Here is a 25,622-nt window from a genome sequence, read left to right as displayed (position 1 = left end):
CTGACGGGTCCTTCAGACTTTGTGAAGAAATCTTAACTATCTGTTTCATAAATAGTAAGCCTTAGTGATTTGAGCAAGCAAATTCAGCTTACTCCAACTATTATTATAAATATCTTATAAGTAAGTTTTTAAGTGAATCTATGAGATCTCTAGCTTTTGTCTTTTTATAAGCCTGCGTACAGATTATAGAAGTGAGATATTTCTACTGCTAAAAAAAAAAATTCAAAGTCAAAGAGCTCTGCTTAATTGATGTAAAAATATACGAGCTTAAACATTAAGTATTTTTATAATAAAAACTTAACAAATTGACTTTCAGCGTCATGTGAATTGGAAAATATTCAATATTAAGATAATATTTGTTATTGTTTAGTTTAAGTATGTTCTAATTAATATAGACATCTTTAAAGTCATCAATATTATGTATAATACCTTTACTGTACCTAGGTTTAATGAAAGTCAAATAAGATCCTGTTATATCTGTTGCAGATTTGTCAAAAAAAAATAACAGTAATGTGCTGTGGTAAAATTTTAAGTAAATTAAATGCAAATGAGATGAGAGCTTTGGGTAAATAATTAAAATATATTTTTAAAATGTATGCTTAAAATAATCTCTAAATGTTTGATATCTTTAAATTCTAGAGTTGTGCTAAATTAAGTTAAATGACAAGATTTTATTAAATATCTATGCCATTGTCAGATAAAATAAGATTGAAATATGAATTACTTAACATTTAACTTCCTCTTACAGTGAAACTAAAGGTGTTTAGAAATATTAATCAATGGTTGGTGCCACACAGAAATGGTCTCTATTAGTAAGGGAATGATCTCAGTATCCTAGGAAAGTAATATAAATGTGTAAAGGAAGATGTAAGAATGGAATTATACTTTGTTAATGAAAAATAGTGACTTTCTCCTGAAGCTGGTTACTTCTGAATGGAAGACAAAATAAGGGACACACTAATATAAGTATAGAAAGCTGTGGAAGGCTTGTGGAAAAGGAACCCTGAGGAAAGTTTTGTACGAGGTCAGAATTGGCTAAGTTTAGAATCAAATTGGGCAACGTAAATGAATCTTAGAAGTAAGCTGGTACAAGATTAGATTTGGTTTTCTCTCTGTTAAGAGGAAAAAATTTTCTTAAAATATTAATCCACCTTCAGTAACAGATTGTAAAACTTCTTATACCTCTTAGCTGACCTGTTCTGCCTTTACCTTTGACATATTTTCTTGTTAATGAATTAGTACTACTTTACAGTGATCTATATGTTTATCTGATCAAGTGTTCTGAAATCTTTCAAAAAGCTCCCCAAATATAAAATTATAATTAATTACATTAAAATTAATTTAATTAATTAAAATTCTTTTAATCTCTAGTTAAGTTTGGGATGCTACAGAAGGCCCCTGAAACATCCCAAAGAGAGATTTTTAACTATAAAGTTTCATTTGGCATTTTAAATAACATGGAATTGTCAAATGAATCATAAAACTTCTAAGGTTATATTGAATGAGAAATATTATTAATATAGGTATTGTAGAAATTATATGGACTCCCTAAAATTCTGGTTTATCTGAAATGTTACCAGTGATAATTATGGGTATAGTGAACAGGTTTCTTTATTGATTATAGTGTAACGGTGTTTAACCATGCTTTTAAATATTTTATCATTTATAGACAGTTAATTGTTTTCTTCTGATGGTTTTGCAAAATGCTTTCTCTTCAAGGAGATTTACTGATTTCTAATAAATTTCAAACTACAGCACTGAACTAAACTGGGTAAGAAATTTTAAAGTTGTAATGAAAACTCTCATTAAAAGAATTAGTTACATGGGACTGAGTAACCTGGTGAATATGGTTATAATTTTTGATTTTGTTTCAAATACTACTGGCTTTTAACCTGTTTCCAAGACATAAAGAATCTCTTCTCCTTAAGCTAGTTATGGTTCACAGCAATTTGATAAATTATACCTATGTATACAGACTTGGAACAGTTATCTTTTCTCTCTATCTGATCCCTCAAAAGACTAAAAATACTTAGGTCCCCAGTGGCTCTATCAGACAAATTAGAGAGATCATCTCCTAAGAGATATAGGAGTATAAAGGTATTTTAAGGATTTTAAAGAGAAAAGAATTTACCTAAATCTGTAAGGCAAAAATTCATGAAAAGCCTTGACGTGGCTTTCTTGGTCTTAGAAAACCTTATTAACATTCTACCCTGAGACTCCGTATTAAAACTTCCAACACAGTCAATTTAAAAAGCCTATATGATCAAATAATCAGATTTAACTTGTAAAGAAATTAATCTTGATTTGGCTATATTTGAGAAAACTGAGGGCAACTTTAGAGAGAAAAAAATTATATTTTAGTGGATATTAAATTCTAGTTTTGTTAATTGAGGTCCATATTTACTAAGACACTTCCCAGATCATTCCTTGCTGTTATGTCACTTTACTGTACAGTTTAATTGAATTATGAAAAGAATACTCTAGGTTTGTTTCTGAAGCTCAGTAATCTATCCTTGGGTAAAGTTCCAATGCCCCATGACCTGCAGCCAGGGGATTATACATACTGCAACAGGCATGACTTAAAGAACTGTCTCCAACCTGAATGGAAAGACCCTTTTTCAGGTACTCTTAACTAGACCATACAAACCAAAGCTGAAGGAAACGGAGTCTCGGATTAATTTCCTATCTGAAACATCCCCTGCAGTGCACTGGCCTATAGAGCGCTGCTCACCTTAAAACAATGCCCAAATGGAGAAAAAGCTTCCAGACCAGGATGAGAAGAAGACGACATCTGAGCCAGACAGCTGACCCAAGACACCGGACCAGGACTGTATAAAAATTACTTTGATAATTTCTCCAACCTTTGATTATGAACTACTCCACTTGTTAAGTTTATGATAAATTACCTATGTCTAGTACTTCTGTGTTACCTTGGTGGGTTTCCCTACTCCAAGGCTCTAACTAGATAACCCTCAGAAACGTTATTCTAAAAAGAAATTATAGTTCTGTTTAGGCCACTGTTGATCTTACAAGGTGGGAGATTTCACCTGGCCAATTAATACCTGCCCTGACCCTGACCATAAATATGAACTTTCTCATAGGATCAAACTCAGAAACACAAGCAAAATTTTAACCCAAAAATACAACTTCTCGACTATTAAATTCTTACTCATGACTTTATTAACGTTACTAGCTTTATTACTTATATCCTGTCTATTTTATAAAATTGTTGTCTGTTACATTTCCCAATGTGTAACTAGGCCCACAAGATTGATGATGGCTAAACATCTTGAAGAAACAGATAAAATTTATAACCCTGAATAAAATAAATATAATAGTGTGATTCTAGGTATGGAAATGAGCAAAGAAGGTTAAACACTTCCTGGATCATAATAGACTAGTAAGACAGGTGATCCAGAGAACTTTTAGTATCAACAGGGCCTGATAAAAAAACTAACACCTTGAATGGCAACTCAGAAGATTTTTCACCTGAACTTGGAATGAGCCATCCTAGCACCGTGGGACAAAATTAGTCATGAAATGTCTCTCAAAATATTGGTCGAATTTAGGACCAAGGGGGAACACCGTGAATGAAAATACTACAATGTGCATGAAAATACTGCAACCATGTCAGTAAACAAAGAATGCTGAATCCAAGTCAAAAGCGGCTGCTGCCAACCCCCAGCGAACATGCCTGCAGCCCGGCCTCTCAACCACTCAAAGTGGTGCCCTCCGAGCAGACTCAGAGCAAGAAAGGACAGGATACTGGCCCTAGATAGCCAGGTGCTTGCCAAAGGAATGAATTCAATGACCCAAATGTTTGCTTCCCACCATACATAGAAAAGCAGTAAATACTTGAACTTGAGATATCTGGTTTTCTTTAGATAACAAGCAAAATTTTATTGTTCCAATTACCTGGTCTTTGTTGTAAAGATTCTATATATCCTAGCTCCTCCCCTACCTCCTGGGGGCAGTCCCTCAGAGTGATCTGAGATGCTGTCATCCCGGCTCGAGTCCTCCAGCCAAATAAATCAAAGCCCTTAACATTTAGGCTGAACGTTTATTTCAATGACGTAGACACAACTCATCAATTCTGTAATGGAACACACTGAATCAGGAACCAAAAGCGTGTTTTAGTCCGGAAAATCTCCAGGTTCCTATTTCTTCCTGTCATTATACAATCCCTCCAGAACTCATTACTTTGCTGTCTGCTCCTCTGGCAACCAAACTCAGAGAAGATTCAACTCAGCAGAGCACCATGCTGGGGAGAACCCCCTGCAGAAACACTGCAGTCTGCCTTCCCTCCCGCATGCTCTGCTGATCCTTGGTGTCCTCCATGGAGACCAGGCCAACAGAGCTGTTCCCAACAGCTGCAAAGTCGCACACGTTAAATAAATCATTTTATTTTATATGATATTTTACGTATATACCCATCTCTGAAAACAGCTTTGCCAGAAGCCCAAATCTTCAACAATAATCTGCAAAGGCAAATCAGGTCCCCAAGGGAAAACATGTCTTAAGTCAATGCAAAGGCCTCCAAAGTCCTCTCCAAGAATATAAACCAAACTGCCTGCAGGTCTGCAGCTGCAGGAGGCTACATGTCTGCTTTTAAAGCAACCCCTTCCTGCCCTCGGGTGCTACAATGCCCTTTTATGCCCTCCCATCGCAGGGCAAGAGCAGCCGCTGCAGAACCTTGCAGGGCAGCACTGACAGGACTGGACAAAGGGGATCAGAGCTAAACTAAGCATTCTCATGACACGAGCTTGTCACTGTGTCACTTTACAGATGTAGATATATATACAGAGAGGTGGGGTGATATTGCTCAAAGTCACACAGCTAATAAGTGACACAGTATATAACTCTGCTCCTCCCTCCTGTGTGACGCCCAACTGGGACACCCACAGGGTTCTCTCGTGGCTGCCTGAACAGTCTTTTCCTATCACTCATGACACACCACAGTGTCTGAACTTAGCATGCTTTTGCAGCATCTTTTCCCTCCAGTTTCTCAGGAACAAGGCTGTTCGGGCCTGTATGAATTCCGGCTTCCTGAAATCTCCACGCTCAGGCTGGTCTTGCCTGTGCATCTGGCATGCTGCTCAGAGGCTCTTCCTCCCCTGCAGGAGGACGTTTCTAATCTTCACAGGGACACAACCTCAGGAGAGCTCTCCTCTCGCCCTCAGCACGGCAGGTGTCCCAGACCTCATCCCGAGCAGCCCCATTAGGACGGTGTCTGCCCAGCTCTGCTAGTCAGAACAGCAGCCTCAATGCCAGAGATTATGCCCAGGTCACACTGCAAACCTACTGCCCGCCTCACAGCCCCCAGCCAGCAGGTCACCTGGAAGTCACAGCAAGTGCCCCACCCAATCCAGAAGTCTCTTCTTTTGCCAGCACCACTGATGACTGGTTTCCAACCTTTGGTCAGTTTCTCACAAAACAGCACCTTCTACAGTGAAGCGGGTGGTTTTTCTTCTGCGCCTCATCCTTACTGGAAACGTAAAGGGAAACCAAAAGGCCTTTTCTCAACCCTTTTCTGATGAAACCCTCCCACCCACAATACTCATATGCTCAAGAGCTTTGGATCCACATGATTTTCTTTCCCTTACGCTAAGTGGCTCAAAAAACTGAGGAATTCTTTCTCCTTTGAGGGTATTAGCACTCAGTTTCTCGGCTTTAATCTGTTTTTGTCTCTCTCTTCAGTGACCCTAGCAGTTGCCACCTCTTACTCCCTTCAGCAGCCTCCCTCCCAACATCTAGTCTAGGAAATAAGCTGTGATGAGGGGCCCGGGGGCCGTCACAGAAGATGCAACTAAGGCAGAGAGAGGCTACATAATTTGCCTAAGAAATCACCTTGAACCACCAACAGAGTGTGTCACGTCCCTCTGTTTAACTCTTATGCTAAGCAAGTTAACTTTTTGTAGATTATGTTTATAAACAGATGAGGTATGAAAATACATACAAGGGCACACATCAACTCTAAGATATTCATTAACTCCACTATTTTGTTTCTATTTATTTTATTTCTATTAAAAAATTAAGAACCCCTGCAGTCAATATAGCAAAATGTTACTGGCTTTTAAATCCAGAATATAGAGGGGTTGTGTCATTACTCATTCTTATATGTATATTCACAAGACAAAATGATTTGAAAGTCTCTCTCCCCGCCCCCTACTCACTATTGGCTCTTACCAGAGCTCCCAGACCACGCATCTAAGAGCCTTTCACTTTACCAACAGCTGAACTCATCAGTTTTCCCCCAGAACTCCCTCTGCAGCTTTCCCTCCTCAGAACACAGCAGGACCATTATTTAACTCATTAATCCACCCAGAAACCTGGGCCTTACTCCATCCTACCTTCACAGAAAGCATTGACCCTTTCCTCTTTACCATCTAAACATGCCTTCAATATGTTCACTTTTACACACTGACCGTCCCACCGCTCAAGTGGAAGCCAACAACACTGCCCACCAGGACTCATGAGTCTCCCAAGTGGCCGCACAGCCACTCTCCCCTACTTGAGACAAATGGGATTGTGTCACTCCCACGCTTTTTGGACTCTTTTCAGACCCACTGTTCTTAGAAGAAACTTCAATTTCTTCACCTGGTGAAGGTCTTTGCCATGAAAATATCAGCTCAGGAAGGGCAGGACACGCCCTCGTTCCTCGGCCCCACCATCTGGCAGAGCATCAGCTTGGGAGGATTGAGTTCTTAGCAAACTAATTCACTTATCCATACAAATCCATGGTACATTAGAAAGATTTTAGATGTTGAGCTCGACTATTAATTTGGGGATTTTGCACTGGCAACCTGCAAGTATATATTCTAATGTTTGTGTCTTCTTAAAACCACACCCAGATTAAAGGAGTATTTGTGGAATGTCTTCGGAGTAAAAGGGACTGTACTTTTACAGATTTTATGTTTTATACTATGAACAACCCGGACAGGGTCACAAATGGAACCGCCTCACAAGTGACAGAAGACAGGTGAGACGCATATAGCAAAAGGTAACATAGATGGTAAGAGCAAAGTTGTTTCTCCAACCCCCGAAAAAATTCCTCCAAGAACTGAAAACTAAGAATTTTGAAAGTAAAATACTATCATATAAAGAAAGAAAATAAATAATCCTCTTCATCAGGGTTTCTAGATCTGACTGCAGAGTTATTATCAGGCCATACTGAATCCTAGCACAGAAAAATCAGATGGACTAGTGGTAAGTTCCAGGAAAACGGCAGTAATTCCTCCACTTGAAAGAGGACACACACTCACTTGTTGAAGGTGATTGTAAACCACATTCTGCAGAAATTCAGAAGATTCAGGCACCGCTTCTAGATGGTGATGACACGGAAGGATGGCTTGGATGCATGCTTCTAACTGAGTCACCGGCATTCTTACACTGCAGGGGGAAATGGAGGCCGTCAGCCAATAGCACAGATGTTCCTGTCATGTATCCCAGGCCGTGCCTCGGGGACTCAGTGTCCTGTAGCTGTCCGTCCCCAGGCGAGGACCCGCAGCGTGGCCCAAGCAAGCAGGAGGGGCACTGTGCTTGAGAAATCCCATCCCCCATGGGGGCAAGAGGGGCTGGTGGGGTTGTGTGAACCTATAAATGCTCATAGAAATACACCTGCATACATTCAAGTGATAAAATTAAAAGTAGCAGGCTATTTAACAAAATTTCAATTGTCAGTGTTAATTTTACCATTCCATTCCGCTTGTCCCCTGCACTCTGAGACAGGCTTAGGCTCTCTCACACATGCAGCTCTGATGCAATAGTTGTGAATTTATTTTACTTTGCTGCAAGTGTCTTCCCTCCCAGTGTCACTGTGACTGTCGTCTCTTAACACAGTCAGATATCTTCCTGGATCTCTCCCTGAGTTCCTTGCTTCTGCTTCTCAGATCCTGAGATAAAGAACAGGTGAAGGCACATGACTGGAAAAGTCAATGTGGACTTGAACAAATTCCTCAGTGACCCCCTAGGTGAGTGCTGCCCACCCCTTACCTTCGATTCTCAAGGTTCTGCCCAGAGTGACATCTAGACAGGAGAGAGTCCTGGGCCCTATTAAAAGCTGTGTGGTTTGGGTGCAGGGAAAGCAGCAGGAGCTGGTTCCATAGCCGGTCCCATCCACACCTCTGCTCCTCTCTCCCCTGAGGCCCCGCTGCTAAGCCCCCAGGCTCCCTGAGCTTCTGTTCTTCTCTTCTACTCTACTTCAAGCCCATTTCCTCTTCCTTTATTCCCTGATTATCCCCAGCTGGAGTGATTTTTCTATCATAGAATCTGAAAAAATTTCCTGCAGCTGAAAAAGAGGTGCCAGAGGTCAACGCCCATATGGTGGTTCCTGAAGAGAGCCCCTGGTTAGGGGGCCCTCACCAACACTCACGGGGCATCAGGCATGTTGCAGGGTCGACCACCCCCAATAAGAGTTTGCTGTGACCCCAAGGCACGCACAGCATCCCTGCTCACTAAAATATAGTTGTAGCCCTTTATTAAGAAGCAAAAATAAAAAAATTACTCATGTTTCTTAGTAAAATTATTTATGAGGGAGAAAAAGAAATTGTAATAGAAAGAACAAATTTCACTCCATGTTAGATGTGTTCGTTTGGCTTTAATCCTGTACCTTGTTTTCTAGGCTCAGACTTGATGTTTCTGCACCTTTTGTAAAAGAAAGTTGCCTTTAGCCTGAAATATCCAGGAGGGCCTATTCTCCGGGCTCTGATCTTTAAGAATATTTGCTCTTCTACACTTATGTATAGATGGCAAGTTGTAAAATACTGAATAACCTTTCTTTTTTTTGAAGGTTATACGGGGGCACCATAATTTGACCCACATGGACAGCTGCAGGAACAAAGGATTTCAAGGACAAACAATTCATACAACAAGAAGTTTGCAACAACCAGCCACATCCCCGCCCCTTTTTGGTATAAAAGGAGACTGAATTCTGCCCTGGGGAAGAGAGTTCTACTGGATAACAATATGCCATTTTCTGGGCCTGCCAACTTTTCAAATGAAGTCTCTTTTCCTTACTCCAACATCTCATCTCCCGATTTATTGGCCTGTCATGCAGCAAGCAGAATGAGTTTGGACTTTGTAACAAAGTGACTGCCTTAGAGGTAGTATGTCTCCACTGTTTCCTCATTTCCAGTATGTCACAACCTATCAATTTTATATGCTTTTTAACAACACGAACAAAAAACCTATTATAAGGAATTGATTCCACAGAAATAAAATTATTTCTACTCCTTCAAAACTTTTTTCTTTTCTATTTTATTTTGTTTTGCTTATTGAAAAGAAAATAAATTCAAATCATTTTATTTCACGTATTTTTATAGCTAGATATTGTAAATACTACAAAGATATTTAAATTGCAATAAAAATTGTTCATATATTAGTATAAAGATATATACACAATCAATGCAGATTAGGAAAGGAGTAGATATTTACTAAAAATCCACTGCACATCCAGTCTTTTACAAGCATATCCTGGAATATAAGCTCTATTATCCAGGGGCCCCCTACCTCCATTCTCACTGCCGTGTCCCTTAGTAATCAACTACCAAGGCACCAGCATAGAACCATGCGATCGCTATTTTAGGTATAAATGAGGGAATTAGCTCATTCAATTCTAAAACAGAAACCTTAAAATAAATACTGAACTTATTTACAGATAAACAAATTTGGACACAAAAAAGTACAGTTTCTCCCCAAATTCACAAAGATAATAACTGGTAAAGGCAAGATTTGAACTCATCTGCCTTGAATATAAAGCTAAGGTGGTAATCCCCTTCGACTGTGGAGAAACAGCAGCACAACCTGTCACCCTATCTTTGTTCGGATCTGGCTTTAGACAGCCTGAGACAGCACCCCATTCCTATGGAACTCGAGGGCAAACAATAACAATAAGTATTTTATATTCAGTAGTTTCTTAGGTCTCAATTATATAAAGTGTCAGCAGGTCAGCAGAAAACTCTGGGAAATATGAGTGGTTCCAGAGCTTTTTGCTGATAAGAAACTCAATCTATCAGGACAGAGTGACCTTCCCATGAGAGGCCTCATGGAAATAAACTAAAGGCAGCTGAGCAATGAAAACTAGCAAGAACATGGAACTCAAGCAAGAAGGATCCCTACCATTCCCTGCCCAGTTGCCTCTTCACCCTTGTGGACAAGATGGCAGAAGGTCCAAGTTCTTGTCCAAGTTACAACATCATGGATTCTCACCCATAAAATATTACGACTCTATTCTGTCTTAAGTCCTTTCCAACTAAAATATGATGACACCAATATCTCAGCAGAATGTCTAAGTCTCCACTTTCTCTCTTCTATTAGGAGACTATATCTATGGCTACAAAGCCGAAATTCAATTAAAAACACCATGCACGAAGCCTGGTGAACGTCTGTGTAAAAGACACTGTTCTCACGCTCAGTGAGTGAAAACTCAGAAAAAGTGGTCCTTCTCCCTCTGCAAGTGGGAGGGAGGCTGATTGTGTGTGTGTGTGCGCACACGTGTGTGTGTGTAAATCAAATACAATGTATTCTGGGATGTGCACAGATTTTCTTTATGTTACTATCATTTCATGAGGATGAGCCAACCTTTAAATTAATTTGAATCTAGTATTCTGAGAGAGTCTCAGGCTCTTTTGGTGGAGGATGGGAAAGGGGAAAGGAAAGGAGGAAAGAAGTAAATGAAGCAAAGCTGTAAGAGTACTGCTAGGGAAAGGCAAGTCATTAATTCTGTTCCTACTTGCATCACACACAAATTAGGGACTGGCTTTCCCCCATGTCTTGTCAAGCACTGAGTTGCAGAAGAACAGCCGACAGCCCATTTCTCACTGAGCTTGTGACTGTACATGGCATCTTATAGACACTAATTATTTAACCTGACCAAACAATCTAGCAGCAGGCTGTAATTCTCCTATTTTGAGAGATAAGAAAACAGGAAGTGAAAGAGGGTATATAGCTTGACCAAAGTCAGAGGACAAGTAAACTAAAGAGGATGAATTCAAACTCAGATCTGAATGCAGAGTCTGATCTTCCCACTCCCAGGGCTGGAAAATCCTTAACACACAGGGTCCCCAGCTCCTCTGCATTGTTCCTGGCACCAAGCATTTCCCATGGTGATATTCTCCAGTTCTCAGACACAGCACTCTGTGCAGCCAATAACCTCCATTCGACCTTGATCATCTACCTGCCATGCCCACCAGGCTTCACCAGGCAGGAAAGCTGGCTTTCAAGTGCATACAAAGCCACCCCTGGTTTATCCTGGACTCTTCAGCAGCTTTTCCAACGTAAAGGCAGCCATGAAAGTGCTCACAGTTTGTACATGAGCCACACTACCTCTCTCCATCTGTCTCCTCACCTATACTACTTTGCTATGACCATTTTGAGAATCTTGGAAACAAATTTTTAAAAACAGAAAAGAAAGGATTCTGTAACAAGTACTTAAAACTTACAATTTTAAATGAGAAGTCACAAAGTGAGTATTTACAAACCGAATCTTCCTTCCTAGGTGTCAGTTTTAACAGTTAAAAAATATAATAGCAAAAAATTCTCACGTAAAAAATTAACAAAATCATCAACAATAATCTGGAATAAACTCAAAAACAATGCCCATGTTGTACATGGAGAAAGTACAGGACTGTACTGAGGGGTAAAGTAAGAGGTGTGAAAGTAGAGACAACAACATTTTGTATGGAGGAAAGCAGTTTTGAAAAAATGTACGTTCTCCTAAAGATAATTCAAAATTACTAAAAAATCCCATGACAACACTTCTTTTTTTTTTAACTTGAAAAATTATATTAGAATTCTTCAGGAATAATAAAGTCATAATACTAGCCAAGAAAATTTGGGATGGTAAAGAGAATCAAAAAAATCGCACTGTCAGATATTAAATAAATTTTTACAATATGTAAGATATAGTGCTAGAGTAAGAAAGTAAGATTGACAGAAATAAACCATGAGCTCAAAAAGAGACTCTAGTGTACATAAGTATTCTTTACAGGTGGGATTTCAAGTTAAAAAGCAAAGTATGAATTCAATAATTGTCTTGGGACAATCAGAGAATCCCCTGGAAAGAACAAATTCTATTCCAGTCATATTGACCGCAAGAAAAATTACAGAAAGTGATGTGAATATTAGAAAGTACTAATAACAGCGAATATAATTCTTTGCTCATTTTAATTCAACTTCTCCTCACTATAACAAGTACCATTATCATCTCCATCTTAGAGATTAAAAAAACCTACAGAAGAAATTTATACCATTATAAGAAAGCATTTCTAAGAATAATATCAAGAATAAAACCCAAAAAGAAGACATTTACTATCTTAAGATTATTTTGGGCCACAACAAAAATGAACCTACTGAACAAAATGAAAGGCAAAAAATTACAAGGAAAAGCTCTCTGATACATCTTGATGAAGACAACGGGTTAATGTTCATAATATACATAGAGCTGTCACAAAGCAACAAGAAGCTCCCTCACTTAAATGTGTTCAATGGACAAAAGAGATCATTCACTTTTTAAAAGTCAGATGGCTAATGAATGAAAAATGCTCAATACCTCACTGGTCATCAAGTGTAAATTAAAACAATGAAAAAGCACTTTTGCTCATCATATTGGCACATATTTTTAAAAGATATTCTAGCTAGTGTCCATCTTTGAGAGAACAAACTGTGAGCGATCTTTTGGAGGACGACATGTCAATGGATATGTAAACTCTGAAAAACGTGTGTACACACAGGCTGAACTCCACTTTTAGGAATTGTTTCATTTAGAAAAAATCAGTTCAAATAGATGTACTCATCAGAGCATTTACACAGCACTGTTTAAAATGGTGAGAAGAAAAGCTGAAGTGAAATCATATCCAGCGATAGAGAATTGGTTACATAAGTTATTCTACATCTTTTCATTCCCCACAGGAGAAGGAATTTCTAGATTTACTTGAAAGGAGCCTGTGATTTATGAAGTTGTCACATCCAAGGACTAAATTTCCAGAAACTTTAACTAAAGAAATACTCATACAAGATCACAGGAATGTTTGTATAAGAAGGATTCCAGTCAAACACCCTTTCTGACAGTGGAAGATGGAGAAAACTTAAGTGTCTACCATCAAGACAATGATGCGGTAAATCACGGCGAGCTGTGGGCACTTAAGTTCCGGCGTTTCGGTGTGGTCCAAGGCCTTGTCCACAGTACTCTCCCACGAAAGGTGTGCTTACACAAGAGAATAAACCTGCACATCAGGAAAACCCTCTACTCTATCTGAAAGGACTGGGTGAGTCTAGAGGGGGAAGAAGTCAATGATATATACCTGAGTGAATAAACCGAGCTGCAGAAAACATATAGTATGGACTTATTTTTCAATAAAGCATATATACACTCACATATACATAGATTTCTCATATTCGTGATGTATGTGTATATATATATGACATAGGCATAAAGGTCATGAAATACATACTCCACATTGTCAGCAGTTTTTACTCTCTGGAAATAAGGGGAAGGGAATTAGGGGACTTTCGGTACCACCACAGTTCTCTTTTCAGTATTTCAGTTAAGTATACTTGGAGTTTAAAAGTTTATTTAAGTCCAAAGTAAAATGGACGATGCCTCCACAAGACAGAATGCTATACTGGTCATTAAAAATCATGCCAGTGGAGATAGAATATTGTAGCAAAATGTGTAATAAGCCGAATGGAAAATGGAGGTCTCCATACAGTAAACAGGCACACAGTGCTCGCTGATTTTTATGACAGAGGTAATACACACTGATGAAAAGAATAGAAAATAGATTTTAACGTGTTAATTATTATCTCTGAGTACTGGGAACAAGATAGACACTTTTGACACTTTTTTCAGACTTTTATATTAAATACACACTATTTTTCACCTGAAAAAAGCATTTTTTGATGTCTAGTACCACACATTGGAAAAAACACACGAGTACTTACAGAAACAAATAACTAGGAGACACCACAGCACCGTCACGCAGTGTAGAAAGGGCAATCCTGAATAACACCACGCAGTTACATAAGGACCCACAAAGTGACAGCACCCCCTGTAACAGGGCGCCCCCCCTTCTATTTGTCAGTTGTGTCTTCAGGGCTGAGGCAATTCTGAGCACGGCCAGTGTCAGTGCTGATGTCTGGATGGATGCCACTGGAGGTGAAGGCACCTGCAAGCCGAGAGGAAGAATAGAAATCATCCTCTGCTTTTTCTGTCTTGTTTCTTTGTTACTTTTAAAGAGAGGCGTAAATAAGATAAACTGAATCTTCCCTACTGAAATTTCAGTAATGAAACCGTTTTTAAAGTGTTCACAACTTATATTCTGCCTATGACTGTCTTTTCAACAAAGCATCATATTTATTAAATGTTAATTAACTCAGTTAATTAACTACTTGTTGAAACCAATTAAAGAACATGAAATGCACTACGTGAAAGCACCAAGCCTGCAGTGACTAGCTCAGCTGTCTTCACGTCAGTGCAGTCAAACCCCACCATCCCGTAGCCCTGAGCTTCTGATGCTGGTAAGAGAGCACGCTGCTGCCTCAGATGGAGAGAAACGGTGAAAGCATTTTCTGAAATCTACAGCACTGAAAAAACATAAGTGATAAATCCCAGGCTCCTTTGAGGCTGCCATTTTCCGTTTCTGGCCAACACCCGTCAATGAGCAGAACCACCCCATTCCCGAGTCATGGGACTCACGTGGGCAGAAGTTTTGGAGAAATTTCCAGGTATAGAATGTAAACCAACTATACATAAAACTCTGAAAAAGAAAAGATGCAATACTTTGATTTTGGAAGACACTAAAATATTCTCCTAATCCTTAGTATTTGGAAAAGCTGGGCTTCTACTAAGCCACTTATTTATTTCACAGCCAATGAGCATCTTCCACAAACCCTGTTTCCCTGTGTCTGCTGGGAGCTTCAGGCACATTGATGCTGTCTATCTTATAAGTCACAAGGCAGAGGCGTGTGTCTCACGCCTGCAAATCTCACACAGGCTCAACTCCTAGCCTCACTGTATGAACTTGGCCCCATTTTCTCACGTGTTTATTTGGTATCTGTTCTTCTGTAAGCTGCCTGAAATGCTTCTTGGAACAAGTCAGAAGAATGAGTGGGTAGAGAAATGGACAGAAGGACAGGTGAGAGATGGGCAGACAAACAGAGAGTCTCCAAGAGAAGGGGAGCAATCAAAATTACCTATGCAAAACCCTCTTCTAGTCAGGGAAGGAAACCACCACGGAGAAGTGTGAAGAGGCAGGTAGCTTAGGACTGTTTCCTGGATTCCATGAAAAGTCACACCAAGAGATGAGAGGGTAGAACTATAAATAATAAAAGAAAAAAAGCATGCATGTTTGAAAAATATATCTACATTATGTACTTTCTAAAGAATAGAGTCAAATCAGCAAGGCCCAATAACACAATCCTTGGGTATTTACAGAAGTGAGAATCCCATCTCCAATCCGCAAGGCATCCCTTTGGAGCACTGAGAGTCTACACGGTGTGGTCATAAAGCCGTCACCGCAAAAGCTATGCTATCCTGCACTTACGAGGAAAGAGCAGCTGTACTCGGTCTGCCTACACGCGTCTTTTACAGCCCTCAGCACCTCTACGGGGGAGGGACGCCTAGCGAGCCCCATCTCTGCAGGACAGAAAACAAGTCCAGGAGAGGCTAAGCCGACCCACCAATTCTCCATCTCACAGGACTTGTCACTCCAGACCCGGACTTGAACTCGGACCCACGTTTGTAACCAAAGTACTACCGTATTTTATGTGCTTTTTGTGTGTATAATACATTTGTTTCTGGCATGAAAGGGTATTTAATAAATGATCGGTTGTCTTGTCTATCTCATTAGCTCACAATCTTTATATTTTTGTATTGTACTCTTCCCCTGGAGAAAGGAACGGAAAGAGCGGGGGTCAGAATGAGGTGGGGCTCCATTCTTTATCTGTTACCTCATCTCATCCAAGTCCCCAAACAGGGAGAAAGAGCAAATGTTCTCTTCATCATTTAAAGAGAGGGCTCCAGTGATGGTGACTTACTCAACTCCAAAACCAAGTCTGGGGGAAGGGCACATGTAGCAACGAGAACAGTATCACCTGTAGGAAGGCAAAAAGAGCTCAGGGGATGGCTCAATGGGTCAGCCTGATTTAATTTCAATCGATAAAACAATAACACACTCTAAAATTATTAGCATACAATGGATTTGCTCTTTCTTGACATCTAGCAAGTTTCCACATCTCACATGTAACATTATCATGAACTAGTGAAAGGAAGAGTCCACAGACAAGGAAAATCAATGCCACAGGCAGGCTGAAACACAGGCTGGAGGAAAGGAAGAGAAAGGGCATAGTTAAGAAGAGGGGAAATTCTGGGAAAAAGACATCATCACAAGGACTCTCAAGCATCATCCAGCAATCATATAATCATTCTTTCAAGAGAAAGTTACTTAGGTCCTATTTTGTGCAACATTGTACAGTGGGCGAAGCAAGAGCACAGCGTCCGGTGGCAGCAAGTTGCGGAGCTCCAATACACTTCTGATCCCGGTACCTTGCACACTTGTCCTCAGTATAAAGGCAAAAAATATAGTAAAATAATCCAATGTAAACTCTATGCAATGCTGAAAAAAAATTAAAGAAGACCTAAATACCTGGACAGACACACCACGCACATTCCTGGATCAAATGACAGCATTCTTGGGATGGCAGTGCTCCCCAGAGCGATCCATATATTCAACGTTGACTCGATCACAATCCCAGTGGGTTGCTCTGCAGAAACTGACTATCTGCTGCTACAATTCATATGGGAATTCGAGGATCTCAGTAACCAAACCGTAGTTGAAATAGAAGAACAATTTGAGAGGACTTGTAATTCTCAATTTCAAACCTTACAACTGTATCTCCAGGTGAGATTAGAGGCCATTTTTAAGTTATAATTGTGTTTATCCTTATTTTCTAAATTCTGTACAATGAATATACCTGTTAGAATAAGAAATATAAAAAGTAAGGTATTTTTTAAAACATGCAAACCGATTCATTCATTGGGAAAAAAATATTTTGACTATAAAGAAGAAAACAAATATCTAGTGAAAAAGGACTATTTAAAAACAAGAGTGCATTTACATTTTCCTAAATTGGAACCTGAAAAGCACAGACACATCAAGTTTCTAGGGAGAGTGTTGCAACATATTAATTGTTATTTCCAAAATTCTAATTGAACAATGAAAACTCAAGAAAGGGAAAATCTTGATTGACAGCCAACTGCAAACACATGGAGATCAAAGGCCTAGAAATCATAGTTCCTTTAACTCTGCTACTAACTCAATAGGAGAGGAAATTCCTCACAGAGGGGACAGTGGAATCCCATGCATAAGAAAGGATACACAGTACAAACTGCACTAGAATTGGGGGTGGTTTCCTTAGAAGAATTCTAAAGTTACAACATTGCTGAAAAACTATAAAAACACTGACAGACAGATTAAAACACACAGTCATATATATTATATAGAAAGATATGAAGTCTGCTCCCATGTTGCATAGAAATACGAACATATTTGTTCATTTATGGGCACTGATTACTTTATCCCAGGTAGAATATTTCAACTAAAATAGATAATCAATAATACACTCCTCTTGTCAAGGCTAGTTGATAAGTTACTCTGCTATGTAAGCATAATGTGTCTAAGATAGATTTTAAATTAGTGAAAAAGATTTTTGTATGGTTTCTTGAACCCTTCTCAAAACACCAAGCTTAATTTTAAAATAAATCTGAGCAGTATTTCTATATGATCTTTTCCCTCGTGAAATGAACAACACAGTCTGTTGTCAAAATTCTTTCCTTACAATGATTCACGAGCACCGTATACTCACAAAACTGCTGGACAGCAAGGCACTATCCAGACACTGTGACAAAAGAAATGAAACACAAGGAAGACAGTGACCCTATTCTGCAGGGCTAATAATCTGTTCCAACACTGGGTTTTTATTTGATTGGTTTGATTGGTTAGAAAAATAAAATCACTCAAGTACACTCTTCTTTGAGCATTATGTAAATCATGACTCTTTTTAGTGTCATGAGCAGGAAAGACTTGAGCATGAATTGATTAGATCAACTAGGCACAATCATCACTGGAGCCTGAGTAATAAATAAGTACATGAGACCTAAAATAAACCTACACAGATCTCTACAAGGAAAATGAAGAGGTGAGTTCCCCAATGAGAAAACAAACAATCAAGAAATCAAAAAAGGAAAACTTTTTCATTAACGATTCCAGGCAGTAGTGGAGCATGGTGGTGAAGATCACAAATGCTGGGGACAAACATGAGGGTCTGAAATCCCACAGCACTGGGTAGCTGTGACACTGATATTTCAGTGAAATTTTCTGCACCTCAGTCTCCTATCCATAGACTGTGGACAACCACAGCACCCATCTCCTAGAACGGTCTTAAGAATTAAGTTATTTTTTATATAAAAGTTTAAATAAAATACCTCAGATTTTAAATATTACCCCAAAAGCTCAAGGAACAAAGAAAACAGTGATAAATTGGAGTTCATCAAATGTTAAAAATTTGCTTCAAAGGACACCATCCAGAAAGTGAAAAAACAACAGAGAGGAGAAAATTTTTTCAAATTATTTAACTGATTAAGTATTCAGATAAAATAAAAGAAAAAACTCCTACAACTCAACAAGAAAAAGAGAACTCAATTAAAATGTGAATAAAGTATCTGAAAATGTATTTTTCAAAGAAAATACACAAATGGCCAATAAGCACAATCAAACGATGTTCAATATCATTAGCTGTAAAAGAAATCAAGTCAAAATCACTAGGAGAAACCGCTTCACACTCACTACAATAGGTTATAATAAAAAAAAGTGTAACAAGCACTAATGAAGACACAGAGGAAGCGGAGCGCGCAGCCCTTACTGGTGAGGATGTAACACAGCGTGGCCACTTTAGAAAACAGCCTGGCAGGTCCTCAGAGAGTTGAACATTTGGTTTATGAATGACCCAGCATTTCTACTCTCTGGTCACCCAAGTAAGAGAACTGAAAACAAATGTCCACATAAAAACTCCTACAGGAGTATTCACGGCGCCATTACTCTTCACACCCAAAAAGCAGAAACAACACAAATGACTATCACCTGATGAATGGGTAAACAGTGGGGCCCGGATATACAGTAGAATATAATTCAGCAATAGCAAAGCATAGAGTACTGACCCAGGCCACAACCTGGAAAAACATTGAAAAAGTTACTCAGTGTGAAAGAAGTCAGTCACAATAGACAGTTCCATTTACATGAAATAACTTGTTTTACATGAAATGTCCAGCACAGGCAAATCCACAGAGAGAGAACAGTGGCTGCCTGGGGCTGGGGGAGGATGAGGAAGATGGGAATGACTGCTTGTGCATACAGGGCTTCCTGTTGGGGGATGAAAATATTCTAAGATTGACTGCGATGCACAATTCTGGGCATTGAGTAAAAACCGCTGTACATTTTAATGGGTGAATTGTATTAAAACTGTTAAGGACAAAAGCACCTAGGGCCAGAACCTTCAAATAGTAAATGCAAATTGCTAACTTTTATTACAGGAAGAAGAAACTGCCCTCAGCATGAAAGCAGGAGATCGGCAAATGTGGGTTAACAGAATTGGACAAGAGCATTTCACTTGAAAGAGTTGCTGAGTGTACACGAAATATTCAGAAATAGGAAAATCAGCTTGACATCACGAAGAAGCATTCTGCTTCAAATGCAGATCAAGGATACGGCAAGCCCAGCTGCTAGAAATAACCAGAGAAGAAACCTGGTTCTTAAAACAAGCACCAGAGCCAACAAGGAAATGGTGGTGAGGAAAGCAGGCAGCCAAAAATCTGGAACAGTTTGCTACAAATAATTTCTCCACTGAAAATTCAAAAATAAAATGAAAGTGATGCAATGCTGAGCTGGCCTCACGTTAAAGGGCTTCCTCTGCTGCTCGACAGTTCTGTAACCCCGAATGTGAGACTCAGGAGAATCAGCATGGCTCCTGGCAGTCCCCAAGTGACTGCCCACCAGCACGCTTACCACCATCACATCTGCCAGGGTTGTATTGCACAGAAGAGACCAACTTCTAAAAGGCACAGGAAATGTTTACCAGGGAAGAAAAGGCTGCTGTCAGTCCTGGGACAGAGGCCCTGTGAGCAGAGGCCAGAAGGCTGCAGGTGAACTGGAGTAGACCTGGGGCAGGAAGGGACCACGGAAGAGCAGATCTCAATTTTCTACTCTCTCTCCCTCGGGTAGGAGAGATAAAGCCTGCATCCTTCTCACCTGGAACTGTGGGTTCTGGCTGGCAGAAGTCTTACGTACAGGGAATGAATACTCAAGACTCTGTGGAAAAAGTCAAGAAAGCGAGAGGGCGTAGGGACCCAACTCCGCGAGCCTCTCAAATGCTCCCATATTTATTGTGTATAATCAAAGGAAAACGTCATTAACAGTTGAGTGATAGTAAGCAGGAACTTGGGGAAAGAAGGATGAGACAGAGATTGTAGAATCCACCATGAGTACAAAGGCTTAGTGTATCTTTAGCGAAGTCATGGTGTGAGAGGAATAAGATACATTCTTTAGACATGTGAATTACAAAGCAGACCACCAGACCAGCTAGGTCCTTGTTTGGGGGATAATAGAGTATCTAACTGCACACAAGCCCAGCCTTTATAGCTGAGGGCCTGGGTCATTGCTTTGCGATGAGCAGAGTGCTATCTAAAACCTCATCTACGCAAGCAAAGCATTATCTCTGCTTTTTAAGGCAAGGAGACAGGAGTGAGTATGCACAGGGCCCTGCTTGCAAAGCAGTTACTAAGCATACGTTTTCTTCTTAAATTTGACAGGCGGCTGGGGTCTGTTAAAATTTGTTAACCCAATCATGGGCTCCCACATGGAACCATTATGAAGGACACCCTAGGGTGACAAATCCTGGCTCTGGGTCTTTTCCTGCCAGCTTCAGCCACTCTAGCAGAGTCTAGGCACATTCCTGAATAATGATCATACAGAACCACCCACACTGTTAACTACTGGTGCTTGAAACTTAATTTTAGCTCTACACAACTTAACGTAGAAAAGTTTCAGAAATAAAAGATATTATATTTATTTTATATCTCATCATAGGACTGATTTTTCTGATTGCTCTAAGCTGCTTCTTCTTGGTAAAGCACCTAATTCTGCAGGTGAATTCAGTACTTTCTTTGGGCATAACTAGCCAGTTTGGGCTCGCTAACTTCTATTGGTCAAATACCGATACACTTAATTGATTTCATTGTTCATCAATTTCAGCTGGGAGCAGAGGGAGTGTCACTCTGTTCCTCAGCCCACCCTCAACTCTTTATCATCAGCAACTCAGGCCTCCGGAAACCAAAAAAAGCTTTTGTTTCCCTTCTACAGTTTCAACAAACCCAACAGGATACATAAGCCTGGAGAAAGAATTCAAAACAAATGTTAAAACAAAAATCAATAAACCTGAAGCAACTCCATCTCCGAATCATGATACACAATGACATGAGATTAAGTGTGTCAGGCACAAAGCATGGGTGAGCCTGACCACCTGATTTCTATTCTTCAAAGGAAGGAAAGTTTTCTTATTTTATATTATCACTCTGTCATTGTTTCTGATTAAGCCAAAAACTAGTTTATGAAATAATTAAGCATTGAAATAACAGATTATTGTTGTATCAATTACAGAAGGCATTCAGAGGTGTTAGGAAAAACCACCTCTGTAAAAAATGTCTTCCACTGTGAAGAACACGTATACAAAATGCAACAGAGAATTCAAGCTCTTGTGGGGAGTAAAAGCCACAGAAACAAAGCAAAGTCATTACTATGAGTCAACTCAAAATTCACTGGACAATCATGTTCAATGCATTCAATGAAATTTAAAGGCATACTGCAAACCATATACTTAATGATCTGCAGGCTAGAGGAAGAATTTCTCTCTTTAACAGACAAGATTAATCAACAGGGTGCCCCACCAAACAAGGACCAAAGAACAATCAGGTTTTTAACAGTTCTGATAAATCAGCATTTTCTAAAGATCAAAATCCAGAAATTTTAAACATTCATTCACACCACAATGAAACAAGCACTTAAAAAAAAACCCAAAGAAAATAAGCACATAGAACATGTACATAGATCAATGAGAATTTCTTGTGACGCTGGAAGAAACAGGCTATAGTCTTTTACTTGAGAAATAAAACTACTTTTAAAGATAAATGCTAAAACACATTTCATCATTCATGTTGCCTTGAAAAATCTGAGGCACTTGTATCTGATTAGAAAAGCAATTCTGAGTAATAGTGTGTTACAATTCAGTGCCAGTTTGCTTTAGAAGAAAAGAGAAAAGAAAAGCTACTGTTTCTCATATCCTGCACAAAGTGTGAAGTGTCTCCCTGCCTCTTTCTCCTCCCGTTTTCTAAGCTCATGCTTCCCAACCCTTCTGAAACAAGTATGAGAACCTCTTATTCCCGCCAATATGCCAAATGACAAAAGAAAATCAATTTATTTGTGTAAGTAAATGCTTATACCTTGAACTGGAAGAGAAAGATATCAGAAGTCTATATGGAACTTATTTCTACATTCCTGAAATCACACACACAAACGTTCACACAGACACAGACACAGACACATACCCCCTGGATTACTGGGAAATTCACAAGGTTATGATTTCCATCTTCTAGAAGATAACTTTGTAGTTAGTCTAAAATACAAAACTGTCAGCTTTGGAAAGCCTTGATCACCTGCTAAAGCATCCAAATATCAAAGAGACCCAATTAGCCTTCTCGGTAGAATGTAATTTCCCATGATGGCAAAACATACCCTAAGAAGTACTGGATCCAAGTCTCGTGTTTATCACTAGCTATGATCGCTTTTAAGCACATTAACAGATTCAGAAACGTATGTCTCAACAGCATTTATTCTTATTGAAATAGTATACGTGTTCAATTGCCTATACAGAGACCAGGTCCCATGATGGAGTTTAAGAGCTATTTTGTGTATTGCAATATTTATTTTTAAGTGCAGACAAGGAGGGTGGGTATTACTCAGTTGTAGAGAACCTGCATAGCATGCACAATGTCCTGGCTTCAGTCCCCCGTACCTCAAAAAATATAAATAAAATAAGGGCATATTTAAAAATGAGTAAAGTTATAAAAAAATGCAGACTAAAAACCACTGCAATCTAGGAGACACAATTACAATAAAAAAACAAGAGTTTCTATCAATTATTGGCTATTTGCCAATCGCAGAGACAACCAGAATTCACACCTGATAACCATCACGTGTGATTCTCAGCAACCCTACTAAGTAGACACGGATGAGAAACCAGGCTCTGCGGATGAGGAGACGGAGCTCAGAGGAGCCGGGGACGCTGACCGTCCTGCTTCCCGTGACACCACATCAGCCCAGGGCAAGCGCTGACGGAGCTGCTATGAGGGGACACCCAGCTGCATGGAACCTTGGGGCACTGGGGAGTCCCAGAAAACACTAAAAACTGTTCAGTGAAAAACCAGCTCAAATATAATACACTGTGCCACATTGTTTAAACAGGGAACATGACTGAGACCTTTTTGATGCCTCCGTGTCCTTTCTGCCATCGTCAGTTACTTGCCCTCACAGCGTGACCAGTGATGAACTGGACCCCATATGAAGTGCACTCAGATGGCAGAGCATTTGAAGCTGTTTTATGAAGTTTGTAAGACTCTGTGCCTCACACAGGCGGTCATCCATCACTTCTCACCGGTGTGGACGTACCACCTGAAATCACTCCTTTCTGCTTTTTAAAATCCCTTCATCTACTCCAGACTTTTCAACAGCAAAGAAGCAGCTAAACCACAGACAGTGGACAGCTTTTCACCAAATTTCTTGAACGGCCCATCAGACTACCTGGAAGCCCTTTACTTTTATTAAACCCACTTCCAGGTACTTCATCATTTTCTGATTGGTGGACTTGGCCTCTGACTGAGCTACTCAGAGAGCTCCCAGCCTCACATCCGTGAGAGGACCCTGCTGTTGGGAGAAATCAGTGAGAAAGGCGTACATCCCCTAGTCAGGTCTGCACGGCTAGAAGTGCCACAACGTGCTAAAAATTTATACCGTCATAACCCCTGGGCTCCCATGGACTGGTTTCACATTAACCAAACTCATGAGACACTGATACAAGAAAACCAGAAATTTAACTTATTAATGTAACAGAAGACGTGAAACTATGAACCAGACTGCAATATCAGAGTTCAACCATGAGTATATGTTCTCCTCCACGGCCCAATCACGGGCAGGCAGTCACATGGCAAGTGTGGACAGAAGCAGAGCAGGAAGGATTTCTACATTAATTCAATGGACTAAATTTCTGTTATACCAACAGATCTGCTGCCTGGAAAACAATTAATGCTAATCACGGTGCACTCTTCGTGGACAGTTGCCGAGACACGACTGTGAGCACCTGTGTAACTCTCCTTTCCCTGTCCTTTATGGGCTAATTGAGGCACAGACGTACAGAAATCGAGGAATGCAGATACATCTAAACACCCAAAGCCCATTCTGGGAGCCACAATACCATACAGCCAGGGTGAAAATACTTGCTCTGCCACTTACTGGTTCTGTGACCTTGGCCAACTTACCCTCTGTGTGCCTCAATTTCCACACTGTAAAACTGGGATAACAATCAAACCTTCCTTACTCGCTTGTTGACAAGATTGAAGGATTCATTTCTGTAGAACGCTCAGAAAAGAATGTAGCACATTTTTGGTGCTCAACAAATGTCAAATTAATATTACAGTGGTTTACAAGTCTCCTTCCTAATCATCTTCTGTGTTTCCTGGCTAGACTAATACCCAAAGGAAATTTTTATTTCTCCTTTTATAAACTCTTGGGGTGCACCCTTCTGTTCCATCCCACCACCTGTTTAAACTGATGGAAGGGATACCTCCTCCCCACTCCTCTGGGCCATGCAGAGTGCTACTCCCTTCACAGCCCTGACCCCTGGCCCACAGCTAGCCCTCCTCACATTAACAGATTGAGTTGTGATTCCAGGGAGACAAGCAGGGCATGTGAAACCCTTCCTTTCCCTCCAGTGTTGGCCACCCTAGGGAAGCACCCTGGATGCTCAGCTCCATGGCAGAACAGCCCTGTGCATGATGGGGCAGATTCTCTCAAGGGAAGGCTTGTTGTGGCCCAGAGATACCTGGGACAGGGTGAGTCTCTACTTCTGGGACACAGTATCATGACACTCATTTACCCACAGCCCTGAAGTTCATGGAGAACGTGGCTTCATCAGTAACAAAGAAGACATTTAACGCCTGCCTACTCTTTTGTGTCATCTCTCAGTTGGCTGCTGGAGACAACATGTGTATAAGTATTGGTTCCCCTTAGGCCCCAACATATATGAAGTAACAAAAATTTCTGTGGCTTAACGTTGGTCCAGGGCGACTGTGTAACAGTTCTGACTCTGCTGATGCTAAATTATGGGTGTAGGAATTATGGAACCTCCTCAAATATCTTTCATCATAAAATCAGCTTTTCTTATTTTCTTGTTTCTTTGTAATTACCAAAGACTATAAAATGATGGCTTCACACAAAACAGCAGCTAAAGTTTATGAGCTCTCTTGA

The 25,622-nt window shown here is 40.0% G+C and overlaps 1 protein-coding gene across 1 annotated transcript in view; it reads right to left on the bottom strand.

Moving 5' to 3' along the window:
• The window catches only part of LOC140699569 (trafficking protein particle complex subunit 9-like), a 206,355-nt gene that overhangs the window by 95,121 nt on the left and 85,612 nt on the right, over nucleotides 1-25,622 (bottom strand). Inside the window, exon 9 of the mRNA XM_072972222.1 lies at nucleotides 7,263-7,389. Within this exon, the coding sequence (XP_072828323.1) occupies nucleotides 7,263-7,389 (127 nt within the window). The remainder of the gene's footprint in view (nucleotides 1-7,262; nucleotides 7,390-25,622) is intronic.

The sequence above is a fragment of the Vicugna pacos genome, chromosome 11 (genome assembly GCF_048564905.1).
Source record: "Vicugna pacos chromosome 11, VicPac4, whole genome shotgun sequence".
Lineage (NCBI taxonomy): Eukaryota > Metazoa > Chordata > Mammalia > Artiodactyla > Camelidae > Vicugna > Vicugna pacos.
Note: the sequence above shows the minus strand (reverse complement) of the source record. Positions and strands in the feature narration are given on the sequence as shown.